Source organism: Ceratotherium simum, chromosome 20, assembly GCF_057802395.1.
Source record: "Ceratotherium simum simum isolate JZ-2026a chromosome 20, ASM5780239v1, whole genome shotgun sequence".
Classification (NCBI taxonomy): Eukaryota; Metazoa; Chordata; class Mammalia; order Perissodactyla; family Rhinocerotidae; genus Ceratotherium; species Ceratotherium simum.
The window spans coordinates 13,166,370-13,188,606 of NC_141919.1; the positions used below are offsets into that span (position 1 = coordinate 13,166,370).

The 22,237-nt window shown below is 42.2% G+C and overlaps 1 protein-coding gene and 1 long non-coding RNA gene across 4 annotated transcripts in view; one reads left to right on the top strand and one right to left on the bottom strand.

The window, feature by feature from the left end:
* The window catches only part of CEP78 (centrosomal protein 78), a 31,966-nt gene extending 22,068 nt beyond the window's left edge, over window positions 1-9,898 (bottom strand). For both annotated transcript variants that reach the window (XM_014794709.2, XM_014794708.2), the window contains exons 1-6: window positions 9,480-9,898; window positions 5,999-6,171; window positions 5,833-5,905; window positions 4,658-4,761; window positions 2,742-2,916; window positions 420-533 (exon numbers count right to left, since the gene is read on the bottom strand). In XM_014794709.2, the coding sequence (XP_014650195.1) occupies window positions 420-533; window positions 2,742-2,916; window positions 4,658-4,761; window positions 5,833-5,905; window positions 5,999-6,171; window positions 9,480-9,732 (892 nt within the window). In that variant the 5' untranslated portion in view covers window positions 9,733-9,898. The remainder of the gene's footprint in view (window positions 1-419; window positions 534-2,741; window positions 2,917-4,657; window positions 4,762-5,832; window positions 5,906-5,998; window positions 6,172-9,479) is intronic.
* Window positions 9,899-10,083: 185 nt separating this feature from the next.
* Window positions 10,084-22,237, top strand: part of LOC147914364 (uncharacterized) — a 121,579-nt gene continuing 109,425 nt past the window's right edge. The window contains exon 1 of one of the 2 annotated variants that reach the window (XR_015555376.1): window positions 10,084-10,139. This is a non-coding gene — a long non-coding RNA (uncharacterized LOC147914364). The remainder of the gene's footprint in view (window positions 10,140-22,237) is intronic. The other variant, XR_015555377.1, reaches the window with a different exon arrangement.

A 22,237-nucleotide genomic window follows, 5' to 3' on the forward strand; every position in this document is an offset into this window, starting at 1 on the left:
CCACTAGAATGTAAGCTCCATGAGGGCAAGACTGTCTATCTGGTTCACTGCTATATTCCTAGTGCCTAAACCCATGTCTGGCACACACAATGTATTCAAAAATCACTTGCTAAACTGATAAATGAAAGAAATGCTCTTTCCAAGAATTCAGAGGTTCCACAAGAAGGAAACAACGCTCTTGGTGGAAGCAGGCTTATTATCTAGGTTCACCTCTATTCAGAGTAGAAGCTGAGAACAATTTACAAGTATAATTCATTTTAATTAGTAAATTATCTGCTAAAAACATAAGGGAGATGCAAGATTAGAAAAGTATAAGATTAGGAAAGTAAACACATTAGGTTTTAAAAATGGTCAATACACCAACAAATTCTTTTTGGTTTGCTATTCATTAATCAATTTAAAAAAATGTGGTAACATACCAACGAGTGGATTTTTTCTTATATCCAGAATGACCAGAGTTCTGTTGGTTTCAAGGGCCTTTAGTAAAGCCTTTGCTCCTTCATTGGTGAGGCCACACTGCTGCAGGTCAAGTGCTTTCGATGAAAGACAAAAGGTCACTTGCTAACTCTATACAGATTTATAGATACACACAACTCTCACTTATTCCTGTGTGGAAGATTCCTACACAAGACTAGTCATGGCAGGTTTTTAATCTTGGGTATTGAAAAAATAACACCAGAAAAGTAGATGCACACACATAATGCAAAATCCAATAAAAAAAACTCTCTTTGGATGTGTCATGATTATCCTGCCTTTAGTACCAATAAATCACCCAACATATTTTACAATCACAGAGTTGAAGAATAACTCTATATAATCTGTGAGTGAAAAAAAATCACAAAATGAGTATCAGTTCATAATTAGCAAGGATGCTAGTGGTAGTGTAAACCTCACAGGTAAGCACTGGGTGGAGCTCAGAAATGACACTGCATTCTTTTGATCATGATCTTGAGCTCCAAATCACTCTTGAAACTAGTTAAAAGGGGAAAATAAAATAGAAGAAATGTAATAACTGTTAGTTTTAGAAGAAAAAAGGCAAAGAAAGAAGTCGAAGAGGATGCAAATAATGACAAATCCAAAGAATGTGTGAATAGAAAACATAGGCTAAAAACCTATCACGAAAGAACGACGGTCAAGAACTCTTGGTAAAAGGTCAGACAACAGAATAAATGACCACGCATACTAGCAGTTCTGAGGTTGAACAACCTACTCATTTAAACCAAAGGGATCATCACAAAAGCACACGTAGAAAAAACGATTACACGAGAGGAAAATATATGAGCCTTTTTTTAAGTGTTGTATATGCCATTACATTAAAATAACTGAAGTCTTTCAAAATTCCACGATACATAGAAACAATAAGTCAGATATATGGATCTGACAGGATATGACGTAACCCTTACAAACTCTTACTACAGAAGAATGGACGCAGGATATAACTAACCAACTAGCCAAATTAATAAAAATAGCCAGTAAGTCTCACTAGTAAATCAAATTAATACAAATTAAAACAATAAAATGTGATTGCTCTATCACATTAAGCCAAGATCATATTCCAAAAGCCTTTAAACTGTGCATACTCTTTTGACACATCAACTCTTTCTAAGAATTTAACTGAAGGAAATAATCAGAGATGTAGGCAGGGTATATCAGAGTACTGTTTATAACTGAAAAACTGGAAACAGCTTATATTCACAAGAATGAATAAGCTAAGTGTACTATGGCATATTCATATGGAACTCTGAACAGTCACTAAAAATCATGTGATAGATGTAAATTAGACTTTTTAAGATACTCATACTATATTAAGTGAAAAAAGTTATAAAATTTGGAGTAATCCCACTTGCATTAAAAAGGGGGGATACTCATTTTTGTAATTTTACAGTTTTTTTTTTTAATTGAGGTAACACTGGTTTCTAACATTATATAAATTTCGGTGTACATCATATTTCAACTTCTGTATAGACTACATTGTGTTCACCGCCAAAAGTCTAGTCGCCATCCATCACCCTACAAATGTCCCCCTTTACCCCTTTCACCCTCCCCCTCCCCCTCTCTCTCTGGTAATCACCAATCTGTTCTAGTTTTATAGTTTTTAAAAGTGACATAAGCCGGTGTTTATGAGGGTACAAGCCTCACATACACAGTTAGAGTGGACTATTAATTGGCCCAGTATTTCTGGCAATTTGGCAACATGTTTCAAAAGTCTTAAAAATATGTCACACTTAGTCATTCCACTTCTAGTAACTTATTCTACAGAAGTAATCCTGATGGACACAGAGATGTATAGACAAAGCGTTCACTACACATTGCTTCCAACAGGGGAAAGTGCAATCTGTCTAAATCTAATTGCAAAGAACTGATTAAACTATTACTTATCAATATAATGGAGTACTACATGATACGTCACGCAGTGAAAAAAGCAGGGATATAAAATAGTAAGTTCACTACGATTCCATTTTTGCAATCTCTAAGTGTACACATATATTTATAGGAAAAAAAAGACTAAAAGTACATACCCCAAAATTAACAGTGATTATGTCTAGGTATTAAGATTATAGGTAATTTTGTTTTCTTGTTATTCTGTATTTCCTATAAAGAATATATGTAACTCTTAGAAAAGTTTAAAAACACAATAAAAGCTCCTAGAAAAAATATGGTTTTAGAAAAATCCTAAGACAACAGTATTGTGCCAAAAGCTAAGTATGTTTAACATTAAAAAATTCAACTTTAGTATTTACCTCTAAGCCACAAATCCTCACTAAGAGATTCTGCAAAAGCACGTGCGCCGAGGTCACCAATGAGTGTGTTGCAATTGAAAGTGACGCGCCTCAAGCCAGCCATACAGTCAAGATCAGGTCTCCTATAACGAAGACTCTCAGCCCAGGTTTCTTCATACCTTCTCATGGTCTGATACTTCAAAGATTTAAAAGGATGAAATTAAGATGCTTGAATAAGGAAACAGGGTATACCTACTGAGTATGGCTTATTATGTCAGATATACATATACATACCAAGCATATATGCCAGGAGAGTCAACCTGCGAGATTAAACAGTTGATTCTGGTTTAGGAGTCCAGTGACCCAGATTCTAGTCTGCCAGTGATTAGTTAGACTCTAGCCACCGGATGACCTGTTGCTGATTAGTTATATAACCTTTTGACAACTCAATTACGTTTAAGAATTTTATTTTCCTTATCTGCCAAGTCAGGGAATTGGTTCTAAATTCTTCATTGCTGAGGCTCTACATTCTATCATTCTGTCCTCCAGTGTCTCCAAACACTTGATTGGGCATCCCACAAGTAAACATTTTTTTAACATGTACCTTATTTATTAATAAATTATATACACGAAGTTCTGTACAAATATTTTATGTACATTATAAACTGCACAGATATTTTGTGAATGATACAAAAATAAATACAGAGATTCTAATATTTTCTTCCCCTAACCTAATGGATCTCATATACCACTTATGGTATGCACACTAACTTTAGAGGCCTGGAATACGAGAGGCCAGTTTGACATGCCTTAGGAAATGGATGGTTTGATTTTTAACTACAGATATTGTTTTAAAGACATAGTTCTCTATATTTATAAAATAAATTTTGCCAGCAGGGAACACTGACTTTAAAAGAAAAAAATCTTATTACATTTCTGAACAACAAAAGACTCAAAGTTCCTCTGAAACTCTAAAAGGAAAATCATTCGTGTCATTTTTCTATTAACAATAACTTATAAAAGCAACAAGCAGAAATAACAGCAAACACTTACATAGTGCTTATTATGTGCCAGGCACTATTTTATACAAATTCATTCATGTAATCCTCATCACGAGGCACAGAAGTTAAGTAATTTGTCCATGGTCATGAGCTATGAAATGGGAGAGCTGGAATTTGCACCTAGGCCATTTGGCTTCAGAATCCATGCCCCTGATCGTTTTCTATATCATTTTCAAGGGGTCAATGGACTTGCTCAGAATAGGCCAAAGGTAAATTTTTCAGCTTTGTGGGCCATACAGTTACTGCTGCAACTACCCAATTTGTGTAGGGTAAAAGTAGCCATAGTTACTATGTAAACAAGGACGTGGCTATGTCCCAAAAAACTTTATTTACAAAAATAGGCAATAGGCTAGATTTGGCCCACCAGCCATAGTTTACCTATCCCTGATGGGTACCATCAAACTATTAAAAAGGCTTCATGTCAAATTATTAAGTAATTTTAGGCCTAAATATAGTAGTTATAATCATTGTACAGTTGTTAAGGTATTATTTTTAAAACTATATTTACAAAATGCTAATATAGTGATTTTTATTAGTTTATAAATTATAGAAGTTAATGATAAATATTTAAGTCATTTGAAGATTGTAATAGCATAAAGTTTCTTCACAGTATCACAATAAATGTTTCCAATAACTAAAAATTCATAAAATTATTACTTATAATTTATTATATATTAAATCTCTTATTTGCAAGATTAAGTGAACTACGTTTACGAAACGGTAGAACCCAAAATTGAAAACTAGTCATATTCTTTCAACAATTTTAAAATTGCAATCACCACATGTATCAAAAGACAAAAACTGCCACCTTTATCAAAATATTAATGTGCTTCAATCACATAATACATTCTCATGAAAGCTGAAACATAAAATCACCTTTAAGATCTTTGCCATGTGCTCTGCTCCCTGCCATGTCAGATGACACCCGGTGAAGTTTACTGTCTTAAGAGTGATAGAGTTCTTTATACCTTGACAAATAACTAAAAGGAAAAAAACACATACACAGTAAGATGAAAGAGCCTATACAGACTGGTCAGTCTTGACTTATTCGCTTTTCTTGAGTCTACTGGCGGTTTATAGTTAATTGTGTTCTTAAAATCATTATCTACAATCTTCCTAGGCAACTGATGGCTTGGTGCATTCTAAAATATGTCAATAGCAAAGTGTTACTTCAGTTTACAGCAACGGTTTAATTCCATTTAGATGCTAAAACTGAATACTCTGAACATTGCAAACTTTATTCCCAACCACTCAGCAAAGTACTACATACCTTTTAAGACATAGGAAAGAAAAATAAAAATCTAAAAAGCATAAGACTCTTCCTATTTTTATTTCCAATGATAAACCCTGATCTCGATTATCAATTAACAATTTAAATGTCAACTATAAACCCAGAATTTTATTAGGTGATATGCAATATAAGATAGAGGACCTCAAATTCTCCATTCCCTCAACTTGAAATGCAGGCTTCCTTACCCCTCCAGACCACTATTGGACACAGTAAACATACACTGATTCTTCAGGACCCCAATCAATAGTCACTTTCTCTGTGATTACTTCCATGATACACCCCCACCAACAGTACTGAGTTTGCTGGCCTTTCCTATGCTCCCATAGCACTTTGCATATACTTCCTATGTTAGCACACACCACAGCACATTATAATTATGACTGCAGATGGATGTTAGAACTATTTAAAGATAGTGATGAGTTTTTTTCTCTTTATGTCTTGCTATTTCCTTAAGGTCCCATAATATTTCTTGAAGACAAACCATAAGAAGATGAACAAACACAAAAAACAGAAAATACAAAATATTATACATTTGTGTGGCTTGTGGCTTAACATAACCTTATGTAAAATTATTTCAGAGAGTATCCAGCATGACAACCTTTCATGGTGCAAGTGAGACTGGACCAAGGTCTGAGCAGGCACAGGAGACAATCCAGATAGAGGCAGCACCAAGGAAAGGTACAGCCCGGAGTTAACATGGCATGTAGGCAATCATGAGACCAGTCTGACGGGAAGAGACTTAAACAAGATTGAAACTCACTTTCTAAACCTCCATCTCCAATTGGACAATTTGCAAGAGACAGGTGCACCAAAGTAGCTGATTTATTCAATCCCTTTAATGGGGAGAAAAAGTTAAAAAATTTATTGGTTTAGTTTCCCTAAAAGCAACTATCAAATGTTCGCAGGACACACTGGAGAAGGCTTACCTTTGCTAAGATAGTTAAATCTCTCTCTCTCAGAACTAGCCCATTGAGCTCCAAGTTCTTTAGAGCACTTGATGCACTTAAACAGCATTTCAGAGCTTTACATAACTGGAAGGTCACATCTTTGTTTCTTATCGCAGGGACACGACTTCTGCAAACTTTATTTCTGTCAGAACCTAAAGCAAAATTATTATAAAATCAGTGATTTCAATTATAAATTTTGTCATCATTAAAAAGCATCTGCTCTGGGCTAAGGCACAGAAATGACTCCTGCCCTTAAAGCCCTCTTTAAGGAGGGACACGCGTAAACTCAAAACTTCAACCACATGAGATACAGAAACATCAACTATGTGTGTAGAGGTTCCTATGGAAGCAAAGTTATATCTAAGTGATGGTTTCAAGACAACCCTGAAGTTAAATCTACCAAGATGAGAATGACTATATATAGTCGAGTGGGAGGTGCATTAACTGCAGAGGGAGCACATGTGCAATGATCTCCAAGCCTGACACCTGCCGGGCACTGTAAATACTGCAGGTGGGATGACTAAAGGCCACGGGTGCAAGTGGGAGGAGAGACAGAAATTAAAACAGAGAGGTCGGCCGAAGCAAGCCTGGGAGAGAGTATGGCTTTTATCGCACAGGTGATGAGGACCAGGGCTACACCTGGCACAGTAAAGGTGCCTCTGCAGGTTAGGAAAAGGTGCCCCACTGCTGGCCAACCAACAAGATAAAGGGAATGATTAGAAAAAGGCACCTACTGGGCCGGCCCTGTGGCTTAGCAGTTAAGTGCACGCGCTCCGCTGCTGGCAGCCCAGGTTCGCATCCTGGGCGCGCACCGACACACCACTTCTCTGTGAGGCCGCGTCCCACATACAGCAACTAGAAGGATGTGCAGCTATGACATACAACTATCTACTGGGGCTTTGGGGGAAAAAATAAATAAATAAAAGTTTAAAAAAAAAAAAAAGAAAAAGACACCTACTTCAGATAGACAAGAAAAAGCACCCCTTCCTCAGGGCCAACTAGCCCCATGAGGCTTGGCAGAGCACAGCTCAGATTGCACGCCTCTGTGCAGAACACAAACACACAAACAAGCAGGCACTAATCCTGTGCGGGCGAGCCATTATAAGCATTATTTTAAGCATATCTTTTCATTTTTGAAGCTCACTCAAGCCGAGTAGGCAGATAAGTCAGAGACACTGAGCTCAGGGGCAGCAAAACCAGCTAGAAGCTTCTGCAATAGTCCAGGCAAAACGTAATTAAGGGTGAAGAAGCAAATCTAGGAGGTTAAAATCTACAACCTAGACCCACTGGATGCAAAAGATAAAGAAGGTTCAGTGAAGGAACTCTGAAGAGAATGGTCTAGTACATTTTTCTTACGTTCAATGTAAAATATTAGGCAAGATTTACTACAGTGCCCTTGACTCCAAGGTCCTTTCCAACTATAACTTCTTTTGATTCCTAAGTTATTACTTTAAGTCAAGTCCCTTCAGAGGTGCAGAACAGCTCCTACACCTGAAGGAGATGCAGAGAATAACCTGATTTTTTTTCACCAGTGGATGAGTTAAACTGTCCTTGCCTAAGAGATAACAGATGGTGCAAACCCCAGAGCCTAGAAAAGGGCCAGGTATATGACAAATGTTTAGGTTTTTTTAAAATAAATCTATAGTCATTTCTTCTCCTAGATCTTCACACCCTCCCTCTCTGCTAGCTACTTTCTCTCAGCTTATAAACATACTCAAGTGTGTCCCTCTAAAAAACATCTTTCAGACCTATGATTTTCTGGATCTTCTTCGTGGGTAACGTCAGCCTTCAAACTTTTGCCCTCCCATAAAGCCCAGATCTCTAACTTGGGCCCAGACCTGTCTAGCAAACATTCATGGATGCCCCACAGGCCCCTCTTAAAGCATTAAAGACGAAGTAAGATCCTCTCCCCACTCCCAATCTCTGCCTACTGTGCTCGGCATCTCACAGAAAGGTGTTGCTGCAGACTGTCCCCCAGAATGCAGCCCTCCCTCAGCTAACTGGTCACCAGGCCCCATCCATTCTGTCTCTTTGATCTCTGAAATCCAGTCCTCCCTTTCTATACCTTAATTTGGGCCCTTAGATTACAATTCACCCTCTTCCCAACCAACTGCCTTCCAAACGGAGGTCAGAGCGAGTTTCTAAATCAAAAGCCCAGCTCATCATCCTCCGTGTTTCCCACAGCCTTCAGGATTAACAGCCAACCTTTTACCAGGACAAACAAGGCTCCTCTCTGTTTGGCCCCCATCAGGTTTTCAGTCTCAACTCTCCCTTCTTTCTCAAACCGTAAGTTCTAGTCCTGCACCTTAGTTTTCCTGTATTTTCTTTTATGTGAGGAAGATCGGCCCTGAGCTAACATCTGTTGCCAATCCTCCTCTTTTTACTGAGGAAGACTGGCCCTGGGCTAACATTCGTGCCCATCTCCCTCTGCTTCATATGGGACGCCGTCACAGCATGGCTTGAGAATCGGTGCGTCGGTGTGCGCCCGGGATCCAAACCTGCGAACCCCGGGCCGCCGCCGAAGCGGAGCGCACGCACTTAACCGCTGGGCCACCGGGCCGGCCCCTTCCTGTATTTTCTTACATGTCTCAAACTTGGACACAAGCTGCTCCCTCCTGCCATCTGAGTACCTTGAAAATATCCTTAGAAAGGAGGACACCTCCTCCAAAAAGCCTTCCCTGCACCTTCCCTTCCAATATTTTGTGCTCTGCAGCACCGGAGCTCACTTCTTGCAGACTGCCGTGCTGCCTCCCCGACCAGAAGGGGCGATCCTCTAGGGCAGGAGCCTGTCTCCAGCAGTGGTTGGTGCTGACTGAGCTCATTCAAGTGCCAGGATCCTTTACACACATAACCTGCTTAATTCTAAGAACCCACTGGCAGAGCGGGTTTTAATGCCATTTTACGTGTGGGTATCGTAGTTCAAGAGTAACCTGCCCGGGCAACACAGAGTGTAAGCTCTGGAATTCAAACCGTAGGCTGCCTTCACATCTGTGCTCTTGTCACTATATGATGCTACCATTCAAAAAACATTTTTGTCCTATCACAGAGAGTCTTGTCTTAAAACGAAATGAAGCAAAAGGCTGGGATGCATCAACTTCCTAATCTCTTTGTTCTGTATCAAGCAAAGTCATTCACTAAACGAGTTAACATCTCTCCAACGCTTAACAATGTCCCAAACTGTGCTAAGTGCTGTACAAGCACGAACCCGGCGAATCCTTGCAGTCACCATACGGAGCGGGTCCCGTTAAGCCCATGTTACGGATGAGAACAGAGACCCGGAGCCCTTAGGGGAGTCGCCCAGGGTCACCGAGCTGGTAAGAGTCCCGGGGCGCACGCCCTGTCTACCGCACACATACCCCGGCACTGGGCAGCCGCCCCGGCGCTCAGGCTCCACCTGGCACCGTCTAAAATCCCGCTCTGCGGCACAGCCACGGGGCCACTGGGAGCGGGAACTACAAACCTGTTTCGCCCAGCCACGGCTGGAAGAAGCTCCTGACGGAGACCAGCGGCAGATCTTTGTTGATCCTCAGGGTGCTCAGCAGCGGCGCCCAGTCCACCACGCGGAGGCGGTCGGCGTTGAAGTCCAGCACGCCCTCGCGCAGGCAGGCGCGCACGGCCGGCAGCGGCACCGAGTCCTGCAGCGCGCACAGGTACTCGTAGTGCGAGAAGAAGTCGGCCGCGCAGTCGCGGCGCAGCTTCACCGAGTCGATCATGGCCAGGGGCGGCCTCGGGGGACGCCGGCGGCGGAGACGACGCCCGCCTGGGAGCCCCCGGTCGCCGCCCGGCCTCTCCGGCGCCCACGGCCCGGCGGCAGCGGCCCCGCAGCGAGCGCAGCAGCGGCGGCTCGGCCAGAAGACGCAGGGCCCCGGGCCCCAGCTACGCCGGCCCCTTGACGCCGCGCTCCCGCGCCGCCTCCCGCCCCTCGGCGCCGGCCGTTGGCGCCCGCCTCAGCGCCCTCCGCTGCGCGGGGCTGCGGTTCAAGCCGGAGGGCGGGTGCCCGCGGGGGCGGTGCGCGAAGACGTCAGCGCGCTCGCCGTGCGTCAGCACGCGGGCCCCGCCTCCTGCGGAGACAGGCCTTGAGGAAGAGAGGCGGGAGCTTCGGGGCGCGGAGGAGCGGAAGGTAGGTGTTTCTCGGAATTTGGGGTTTCCGAAAAAGGTTTACTGATTGGTTCAATAAAAGTGAGCTATGGATGTAGCGACGCATTTTAAAAAGTGACCTAAACTGTAGAGTGTCTATTCACGCACCGCCCAGGAGAGTACACTCAACAAGGGATGTACGAACGACACCCACTCAGATGTCCACTGTCGTCCATAAATCTTTCACGTCTGTGCTAGTTGTACAAAGAACTCTTAATTTCTGTAGTTTCTACTTGCCTCCCATGGTTGTTGGCAAACTGTAAAGTGTTCCATGAGTTCAGGACATTATTAGTGTGATTACTAATAATCACTTTGTTTTGTACTGATGATGATGGTTAAGTCTCTAGTAACTTGTACTTTCTGTCTCCTAGGCATTATTTTAAGCACTGTTTCAGTATGAAATCGTTTAATTTTCCTAAAATCTCCACAAAGAATATACTATTGTATATCCACTTTACAAAAGAGAAACTGAGTCACGGGAATTTAAGTAACTTACGGCTAAGGAAGTGGAAGAACTCAGACAATTGGTGTTAAATTAATTAAACAAGGAAGCCATTAGACTGATGTGGCTCTAAAGCTCTGGCAGTCTACATAAGCAAACCAAAATCTAAGGCTGTAAATGCCTCAGGGTTAGGAAATCGAAAAGCTAAGGACAGCCCATCACAAACGGCCAACTAGGCTTTAGGCTATAGCCGATCAATAACTTCCTTGCTTTGCATCCTCCTTTTCCTATGCAAGTCTCTCCCCAGCTGCTGTCGGTGGAAGCACTCCTAACCACTTCTAGTGTGGTCTTGCTCGATTTGAATCCATTTTTGCTCAAATAAACTCTTAAAATTTTTGATGTGCCTCAGTTTATCTTTTAATATTGGCCTCAGAACCTGTATTTGAATCCAGTTTCTGGAACAATGGAAGTCCTCCAGTCAGGCCTTAGGCATTATGTTTATGGCATTCCTCTTCCACCCACTACCAACACACACCTCCTCCACTAAAATTCCCTAGATGTGGTCAGTAATGACTTTTCCATGCAACATGCTCAAATTGTAATATAGCAGACCCTCCTCTATCCTCCAACTAGCTTATGAAATGAAACATCACCATTCCTGTTGAAGAGCCCCATGTAACCACTCTCCCAGTCACAACCACTCTCTAACAACCCTGGATAACCGCTCTTCTGAAGGTATTCATCATTGCAATATATGTCTTTATGTTTCTGCTACGTTTGTAAGTATTCTTAAACAGCATATAACATTCTACTATGTTTTCTTCTGCTACTTGCTTTATGTAGTGTTATCTCTAGTTTATGTACTTTCCTTGCCGTATAGCATTCCTATGTAGGAAAATGCAATAATTTGTCTATTTTCCTGTTGATGGAAATTTAATGTTTCCAATTTTCAGTATGATTTCTTTGTTGCTATATCCATTTTTAGTCTTCAGCATCACTTACTGTAGTTGTCCATTGTCTTCTTAACGTTCCCTCCTCCCTGTTTTCCTTGAAGCCACCTGACTTTTTTATACTTCTCTAATTTCTTCTTCTCTGTCTTGCTCTTGGGTGTCTCTTGCTTACCTATTCTAAATGTTGGTGTTTTTCAGGTTCCCATCCTCAGCGTCCACCCCTTCTGACCTTTCCCAGTTTCTCTGGGTAATCTTGTCTCCTGCTCGGGCTTAACTTCCCCTTCCAGGCTGATGACTTCTAACAAAGATATCTCTCTCCATACGTCAGACTGCCTCCTGGAAAGCCAAAGATTTCTCACTGGCCCCAGCATCAGGTCTGTATTCCTTAGCTTGCCATAGAGGCTCCTTCGTGATTTGACTACCTGTGTTGTCTTATTCCTTGCTACATTCCTCCCTGAATGTCTTCTTTAGACACGTGGAACTACTTGAAGTTTCTGATGTTTTATCATTCCTGCCTGGGCCTTTACAGATGCTGCTCCTTTACTTAGGACCCTCCTCCTCCACTCCCTCTTTAGTGGACTAACTTGCGCTTGTTTCCCAACTTCAGGTTGGGGGCCCCCTTCCCTGGGAGGCCTTCTTTCCCTAACCCTCACCTCTCCTCCCCTGCTTGTTTAGTACCTCACTGCTCTGCTCCCTGACAGCCCCTTGTCATAACACTTAGTATATCCAATGACAAGCATCTTTTTAGATGGTTTTCTTTCCATAGACTGTAAGCCCTTTGAAGGCAGGGACCGTATCTCATTCATGCTTATATTCCCTGTGCCTAGCACAATGTTGGTACATAGGACTGAATAATGACTATGGGAACATTCTCCTCTGTTCTCCCTATAGCACCAGTCGTCACCAGCACCTTGTGGCTGCTACCTACGGATGCAGCTCAAGGAAGCCTTCATCATATTAATTCATCACTTAACATATTAACTTAAAATTTATTTCCCCCAAGCTTACTTACTTTCTGTCTGGCAAGATTTCTTTCAAGGCTTGCCTGAGAATCTTTTCTCTACTTCCATTTAATTATGGCTTAATAGTTCTCCTTTTGGCTCCTATGGCTTCAGTTCTGCTTTCAGCATCTTGTGGGCTCTACCCACATGCTTCCCTGAACATGGTGAGCAAAAGCTGCCTCCCCACAGCACCCCTAGGATCCTCTGATAAGCCAGGTTCGTGCCTGGCCCAAGACAAAATGCCTTAGCTTCCCCGCAGATACATGACTTGGGAGGGACATGCCTACTGGGCAGTACAAGAGGTGGGCTCTCCTCCTTCAGGGGTCTGGTGAGTGGATGTTTGACTAGAATACGGTTAAGTGGTATCACTTGACCTTTTATTCACTGTACTCTACTCCCAGCCCATCCTGACAACATTATACCCAGACTTCCAGGCGAACTTACCTTTCCATGGAACCTCAATGCTAATGCCATCTGCACATCTCTAACATTCATGTTCTCTGGACCTGCTTTCAGAGCAACGAGTTTGTTGGATCCAGTCACAGAGCTATGTCAACAGCATAGGCTGTCTTATTTTAACTGACATATGGTCCCCATTTCTTTTTTCCATGCCCTTCCTTATGGCTATTGACAATGGCTCCTCCAAACCTCCTCCACTCTTTTTTTTCTTTATTGTGAAATTTTTATTGTACATTATTGTTTGTCAGTCACTTATAAATGCATCCCTTCACCCCTTGTGCCCACCCCCCACCCCCCTGCCCCTGGTAACCACCAAACAGTTCTCTCTGTCCGTGTGTTAGCTTATCTTCCATTTATGAGTGAAATCATGTGTTTGTCTTTCTCTGTCTGGCTTATTTCGCTTAACATAGTACTCTCCAGGTCCATCTATGTTGTTGCAAATGGGACGATTTTGTCTTTTTTTATGGCTGAGTAGTATTCCATTATATATATATATACCACATCTTCTTTATCCAGTCATCAGTCGAGGGACACTTGGGTTGCTTCCACTTCTTGGCTATAGTGAATAATGCTGCAGTAAACATAGGGGTGCATAAGCCTCTTTGGATTGTTGATTTCAGGTTCATTGGGTAGATACCTAGTAGTGGGATAGCTGGATCATAAGGTATTTCTATTTTTAATTTTTTGAGGGATCTCCATACTGTTTTCCATAGAGGCTGCGCCTGTTTGCATTCCCACCAGCAGTGAATTAGGGTTCCTGTTTCTCCACAGCCTCTCCAGCATTTGTTGTTTTTTGTCTTGGTCATTATAGCCATCTTATGGGTGTAAGATGATATCTTAGTGTGGGTTTAATTTGCATTTCCCTGATGATTAGTGATGTTGAGCATCTTTTCATGTGCCTATTGGCCATCTGTATATCTTATTTGGAGAAGTGTCTGTTCATTTCCTCTGCCCATTTTTTGATTGAGTTGTTTTTTTGTTGTTCAGTTGTGTGAGTTCTTTATATATTATGGAGATGAACCCCTTGTTGGATACATGGTTTGCAAATATTTTTTCCCAGCTAGTGGGTTACCTAGTCATTTTGATCCTGGTTTCATTTGCCTTGTAGAAGCTCTTTAATCTGATGAAGTCCTGCTTGTTTATTTTTTCTTTCGTTTCCCTTGTCCGAGTAGACATGGAGTTTGAAAAGGTCCCTTTATGACCAATGAAGAATAGTGTACTGCCTATATTTTCTTCCAGGAGTTTTTTATTTTCAGGTCTCGCCTTCAGGTCTTTGATCCATTTTGAGTTACTTTCTGTGTATGGTGAAAGCAGATGGTCCACTTTCATTCTTTTGCAAGTAGCTGTCCAGTTTTCCCAGCACCATTTATTGAAGAAGCTTTCCTTTCTCTATTGTATGGTCTTAGCTCCTTTGTCAAAGATTAGGTATCCATAGATATGTGGTTTTATTTCTGGGCTTTCAATTCTGTTCCATTGATCTGTGGGTCTGTTTTTGTACTAGTACCATGCTGTTTTAATTATTATAGCTTTGTAGTATATTTTGAAGTCAGGGATTGTGATGCTTCCTGCCTTGTTCTTTTTTCTCAGGATTGCTTTAGCTATTCGGGGTCTTTTGTTGCCCCGTATGAAATTTAGGATTCTTTGTTCTATTTCTGAGAAGAATGTCATGGGCATGTATGTATGTTACATTTCTGTTTAAAATTTTACTTAAAAATAAAGAGCTAATATTTTCCCCTAGAGACCCATCCTGCTGATAAGCAACTGCATTGTCCCTAGTCATGGTCTCTTCCCCTCTCCTGGGGCAGGCAGTAAAATGCAAACCCAATTTATACTCTGCCACTTAAAATCTGACAGTTTAGCAAAGTTGCAGGCAGCATTGTGTTTGGAAAAAATATGGGTTGAGGAGTCAGTCTAGGGTTCACATCCATGTTTTACCACCCACTGGTTGTGCGACCTTGGTCTTCATTTTCCTCATCTGTATTATTAGTATACATCAGAGGACTGCATGGCAAACTAGAAATCATACAATATACACCTATTGTAAAATTCCCCCTTGAAATTCCCCCGAAGTCTTGTAATGGTTTCTATATGCAGCATCTTTTCAACTTCCTCACATTACTATGGCCTTCATGTTCAGTTTGGCCTGACTCCCAGACCTTTGTTCATCCTCGCCCAGACAGAACATTCCTGAAACATTCTCTTAGGTTTTACTTCAGGCAGACTGCTTTACTTATCTGCCCACAACTTCATCCTAAAACAGTTACCCTCTCTTGGTCAGCCTCAGAGACTATCCCCATGTGAAGATCTAAAGAAGCTATTTGCTTTATTTTCTCCTCAGTATTTTCTTTTAGGAATCAGTGCTTAATCAATAGGAAAGTGGTTAGATGAAGTATGCTAGATCCATTTTATGGAATGGCATGTAGCCAGTAAAATATGCAGTGAGTTTACCTATGCTGATGTGGCAAGGTATCCATGATAGATTGTCAAGTGAAACAGGCAAGATACAGGACCCTCAGACAAGTACCATGCCCACTGGAATGTAAGAGATATGAGGGCAGGGAGCATGTCTGTCTTCTTTCTCTGCAGCATCTAGTGGACACATAGTAGGCACTCATAAATATTTGTGGACTGAATGTAAGAGCATAGAAAATGACCTGGAAGAACAAACAGCACGCTGTTATCAGGGTTACCCGCCTGGGGGGGAGCAGCACTGGAGTGCTGGTGAAGACTTGCATTTTTTGTTCTCTGCATTGCTGATGTTTCAAGTGGTTTTATTAGAATGTTTTTATGTTTTGTGCTTTCTGGCACCTAAGGTGTTTTGTCCACCAACAGCCAGCACCTTTGTCTTTGTTGCTAGGGTGACTTCAGGCTACCAGAAACAGCTTTGCTGCTGGCCTGGAGAGCCAGAAGTGGCTGGTCATTTGTGGTCGCTCTCCCCACACCCCCAGCTTTTAACAAATAACTGACAGGAGGTGTATAAGGATTCCCGCAGCCTGGCCCTTGACTGGGCGACTCAAAGGCATGACTTATAGATTCTGCACAGCTCCCCTGTGATTCAGCCTAAATAAGTTTATTGACTTCAAGGGACTTGACTTGAAATTGTACTTTCTTTCTGGCCTCCTTCCAGTTCAGGTCCCTTGGATTGTCTTGGAACAGTTCCCACTCTCAGAGTCTGCTTCTGGGGACTCAATCTAAGTCACTTGTGTAATTAAAAACAATAAAAACAATTGGTCCCTATTGGAGGATGGAGTGGATGATTTCCTCACCTCAGACTTTTTACCCTCCATGGCTTTAAATTAATCAGAAAAAAGTCTAGGCACAGCTCCATAACTTACAGGGCCCAGGGCAAAATGAAAATGTATAGTTCCTTTTTTGACATGCAGGAAACAAGTGGTGTTAGCAGTACTAAAATATAAAACATTTTCCTTTTTTCCAAAGTCTGTCTCTCAACTTGTCAGGGTATTTTTGATTTGCTATTGATTGTTGTTCTAAGTAAAGACAAGTTAAAATTTTACATTATTAGCATAAATTTTACCATTCATTTTTATATTGTACCATGTGAGTTTTAAGCACAAATATAAGAGCTTTTTGTTTGTATGCAAAAATCACCAAAATTACACAATTTATATTTCGTAGGTTGTACAAGCATATGTATTTCTTACCTGTATTGTGGAAATGCTGCATAAAACTAACTCAGCTGTTTTTTTAGCCAGCCCTGAGCTAACATCCGATGCCAACCCTCCTCTTTTTTCCTGAGGAAGACTGGCCCTAGGCTAACATCTGTGCCCATCTTCCTCTACTTTATATGGGACGCCGCCACAGCATGGCTTAACAAACGGTGCGTTGGTGCATGCCTGGGATCCGAACCGGCAAACCCGGGCTGCCGCAGCGGAGCGTGCGCACTTAACCACTTGCGCCACCGGGGCGGCCCCAAACTCAGCTGTTTTAATTTCACTTCTCAACACATGCAGTTTCTACCATGATTCTCCACCTTCAGCTTAGTGTCATGAGAAGGACTGAAAGGGAAAGCAGATTTAGGTCACCCTGTCTTTCCCTTGCCATCTGTGTCATCATTTTCAGTGTAAGCAGTTGGCTAATCCAGGGAAGTCAGTGAGTGAGGAAGGATATGGTGGGTTCCTCGGTCATTCATGCTTCTTGGAACACCATTGCCTTCTCTGTGTTTGAAGGACTCGGACGGGAATGTGAAGGGTGGCCTCTCAGGGCTGTCAGCACCTCTGCTTACTCAGGCGTACAGGTCACATGCCTTGAGTCTTGCTGAACTCCCACCCATCGCCGGTCCACCTGAATTCTGTGTGCATGGGGCATCGCGATTGCTGTATTTGAATGGGGCCGCAAGGAACAGTGGACATGCTGTTGTGTGTATCTACTCTTCTCACATGCATGTTCCATTGTCCCATAGACTTCACTTAGAAAACATAAGCTGCAACATAAAATTAAGAATTTCAAGATGGTGACAGTAGAATACTAAACCAAGTGTGGGGCCCTTCTGAGTGTGGAGCCCTGGGCAACTGCTCATGGAGACAGCCCTGACTGGAGTTGAAAAGTGAATAAAGCCCAGGCTCTGCTCAGTCCTGTGGGCAGTTAACCCACAGATCTCTAGGTTTCTGGTTAGGTGTACTTTAGGGCGGCCTGGGCTTCTGTGTTGACACACCACTCTTGTTTCAACACTTAGAAGAAATTTGTGGGGGCCGGCCTCATGACTGAGTGGTTCAAGTTCCACAAGCTCTGCTTCGGTGGCCTGCGTTCGTGGGTTCCGATCCCTGGCACGGACCTACTCCACCAGCCATCCTTTGGAGGCATCCCACATGCAAAATGGAGGAAGATTGGCACAGATGTTAGCTCAGGGCTGATCTTCCTCAAGCGAAAAAAAAAAAAAAAGAGGAAGATTGGCAATGGATGTTAGCTCAGGGCAAATCTTCCTCACACACACAAAAACAACAATAAATTAAGACCATCTTTTTTTCTTTTGAGCTTGTAGGAAATTTAAAGGTACGTTTGCTCTAATTTATCCAGCATTTGGTGTTTTGTGATGGGAGGGATTTTCAGAATATCTAGTCTTGTTAAACTCATGGAAATGGAGAAAGTACATTTTTTGTCTACTTACAGATTTCACAATGTTCCAAGCCTACTTCAAATTTCACAAACCTCTGATGAATACTCATTTTTATCTTGGTTAATTTTTAAAGTAATTTTTATTTTTTATCAGAGTAATGCATGCACTTTATCTGGAATGTCAAATCTTGCTAAAAGTCTTATAACAAAAAACAGAGGTCTCTTCTCCCCCACCCCCTTCCATCTCAAGTCCTCCTTCCCAGAGGCAATAGCTTTAAACTCCTGTAGCCATTTCTTGCAAAATTCATCTCCATATTTTGAAATAGTATATTTTTAATCAGTTTTTTGTAGAATCATCAATTTTAGACCTTATATATCGTAGTGTACTCTAATTATGTTAACTTTCCTAGAAAAATTTTTGTTCTTTATGCAGGCAATATTTTTTTAATTTACAAATTTTATTTTCAATTCACCAGATTTCTCATGTATCTTAATTCTCATGCCCATTTCCTGCATGCTCAAGACCATCACACAATCATTGCCTTTATCCCCCAAGGACATCCTTCTAACAATCTCCCATCCTCTTATTCAATATGGACTATGTGTTTTCCAGACCTGCTGCACAGCTGCCACCCAGGAACTTCCAAAATTCCATGCATGCTTGTACTGGGACCCTATTTCCTGGATGCTGAGTTTTTCCTTTTCTTGTATTTCCCTCTCCTTTAGTGGTGACACATTCTCCAGGCACTATGTGAAAGGGAGGTCAGTTTTGGAGACCTTGAATGTCTGAAAATGTTTTTATTCCATCTTCACTCATGATTAATATCTTGCGAAAATAGAGACTACAAGGTTGGAAATAATTTTCAGTTAGAATTTTGATGGCTGTCTTCACTGGACCTGGCTTTCTGGGCTGCTGTTGAGAAATCCGTTGCAATTCTGGTTTCCCTATTGTGGGTTATCTGTGGTTTTCCTCCTGACACCGTTAAGTATTCTCCTTTTAGCCCAGGTTCTCTGAAATTTCCTGTGGCCGTGCCTTGCTGTGGATCTTTTCATTTTTTGTTGGTGGTACTCAGTGGTCCCTTTATGTTGCGAAGCTCAGTCCTTCACTTCTGACCACACTACCAGATATGCTTATGAAATAATTTTTCTCCCTTCTCGAAGACCTACCAGTTGGATGCTTGTCTTCTTGGACCAAGCCTCTAGTTTCTAATCGTTTCTGTATCTTTTTGTCTTTTAGTTCACTTCTTTGGGAGATTTCTTAAAAGTTTATTATCCATCCTACCTATGAACGATTTTCCTTTTGGAAATTATTTTTGACTTCTAAGTGCACTTTCTTGTGCACTGCCATTCAATTTTTATGATATCTAATCATGTTTCAAGTATGCAGTATTTTTTCTTACTTCTGAGAGTATTAATAATAGTTTCTTTTTGTAGTTTTCTTCAGCTTCCTTTATTATCTTGTTTTTCTCTAAGTTCTATTATTTGTTTTTTTAAGTCTCTGTCTTTCACATCTTAGATTTTTCGTAAGTGTATGGTGATCTTTGGATTTCTACCCATCTTTAAGAATAAGACCTTAAGTATATGGACTCTGTGTACACACATGGTTATTTTACTCCAGAGGGGTTGTGTGGTGAGCTTCCTTTTGGGGTTGGACACTGGGATTTTGAAATATCCCTGGGGAAGGCCCACTGATCTCCTACCTGGGTTTCTGTAGCTGACTACTGGGATTTTTGACGCAATGGTGGGTGCTTGAAGTGGGTAGTTAAGAGGGGAACTCCTGTTCTCAAGGCACTTCCAGGCAAGCCCTGCACCTCACCTTACTCTCTGCTTTACTTGGATCTCTGAGGTCAAAGCCTGTTGAGTCTCACTTCTCCAGAGATTATCACCAACCCTCCACTCCCTTGGAGGCAGGGTGCAGGGATGGGGAGGAGGTAGAAGAGGGAAGCTAACTTGGCTGTTCAGTGATGGGTGGGACCCCAGGAAGGGGGTCTGATTATGCAGATCTATAACCAATCCCTTGTTTTCAGCCCCGTGCCTCCCTCACTGCCCCTTATTTCTTATTTGGTGTCTCCAAAGCCTGAATCTGGTGCTTTGAGGGCAATATTTAAAAAGATTTCGTTTGGAAATAATTGCGAACTATGAAGAGTTGCAGGAATTCCTATATTTTTAAATATGTTATCCCATTTACTCTGTCTCTCTATATATATTAATCTCTTTCCTGAATATTTGACAGAAAGTTGTATATGTCGTGGTCCCTTTCCCCAAGTTCTTCAGAGTATATTTCCAAGACAGACTTCTTTACATACCAACATTAAACTTATCAACTTCAGGAAATATAACATTAATAAAAATTTTATTTAAATCTACTGTCTGTATTTCAATTCTGTCAATTTACTCAGTAGTGTCCTTTAGAGCATTGGTTTTCCCAAAGTCTTGGGTCCAGCAAAGATCGCACAGGTGTTTAGATCATGTCTCTGTGGTCTCTCAGGATTTAAGATCCCCAGCCTTTCTTTATCTTTCAGGATATTGACATTTTGGGGAATACAGCTGATGGACCATTTTTATAGCCCTTTCTTGTCATCTGGAAATTTTCTTTCTTGAGCTTATCTACATTTAATCTCTGAAGGACATTTGAGGTATGAAATCCCAGAGCCTTTGGGTTTGTTAGGGCCAGAATCAGGCCATAAATGCCAAAGTCAAAAATGCTAGCATGTGTGGAAGACTTTGCTAAGAGTCATCTTATGGTGAAGGGAGAGTAGAGGAGTGTCTTAAAGGGTAAGTTCTTTGGAGGATGGAAACTGGGAAGAAGCTGATTTTGTGGGAGAAAACAGGCAAAGAAAAGAGCTTCCGACTCTTGAAAGACTTCTTCACATGGAAGGGAAAGGTTTGGCTTTCGTAACCATGGCTGATTCATTAAAATTAGGAGGAGACTTGAGGAAATCAAAGCGAGGAAATGATATGGTGCTTGATTTCAGCAGTGTAACATCGTTTTTTTTTTTTTTAGAGGGGGTGGAAGATCGGCCCTGAGCTAACATCTGCCAATCCTCCTTTTTTTTTTTTTTTTTTTTTTTGCTGAGGAAGACTGGCCCTGGGCTAACATCCATGCCCATCTTCCTCCACTTTATATGGGACGCCTGCCACAGCATGGCCTGAAGACTGGCCCTGGGCTAACATCCATGCCCATCTTCCTCCACTTTATATGGGACGCCTGCCACAGCATGGCAGGACAAGTGGTGCGTCAGTGCGTGCCCGGGATCCGAACCGGTGAACCCCAGGCCGCTGCAGCGGAGCATGCGCACCTAACTGCTTGCGCCACCGGGCCTGCCCCAGCAGTGTAACATCTTACTGAAGCTGTAGGCATCACAACCCTGGGGAATGAGGGGAAGCCAGTAGGTGTGGAGCTGTCAGGGAGGTGGCTCTGGGCTTTGTTCACCCTCTGCCCCCCAAAAAAGGTGCTCATTGGTGACCTGCTTCCGTTCTCTGTCAATCCAAGTGAACCTCAAGCATCTAAGTGAGTGACATAGGTGGATGACTTGTGTTCAGTAACCTTGGCTATCTCCTGTTGGGTGCTGTAGCCCAGGTGAGGTGAGGGGGTAGTCTCCTTTTTCTCTCTTGCTTCCCCCAACAGGAGAATGCCAAAGATTGAGGAAGGCAGAGGAAAATCTTGGCAGAGCTAGGAGGGGAAGGAGGACATACCAGGGTTGGGCAAGAAATATTTACATATCTCCAGATGGCACTCAGGTCACTCTCCAGCTCCAGATGAGAACTGGATTCAAAGCCATGGGCACGGGTATTGCCTCCTGGCCTGGGCCAGCTCACCTGACCGTTCACCCTGTTAACCATACCACATCAGCACGGAAGGGGCTCAGGGACAGGAACATTTTGTTGAAAACTGTCACTGTTTTTGTATTCTAGCAAATGTAGCCAGTGTCCAGTGGACACAGATCTGGAGGGCCATGGGTGAGGATGTGTGTAGTGGGTGAAGGTGCTGCTCTGGTTGTGGCTGGGAGGGCTGGGGCAAGGCATAGGAGGAGGATGTGTTGTGCCTGGAGTGTTAACCTGTCTGAGAACCCATCTGAACACAACCTTGAGGTCTCCTGCTGGCTGGGCATCTTCTCAGAGAGGAGACCCTCCTCAGAGACCTCTCCATGGTACT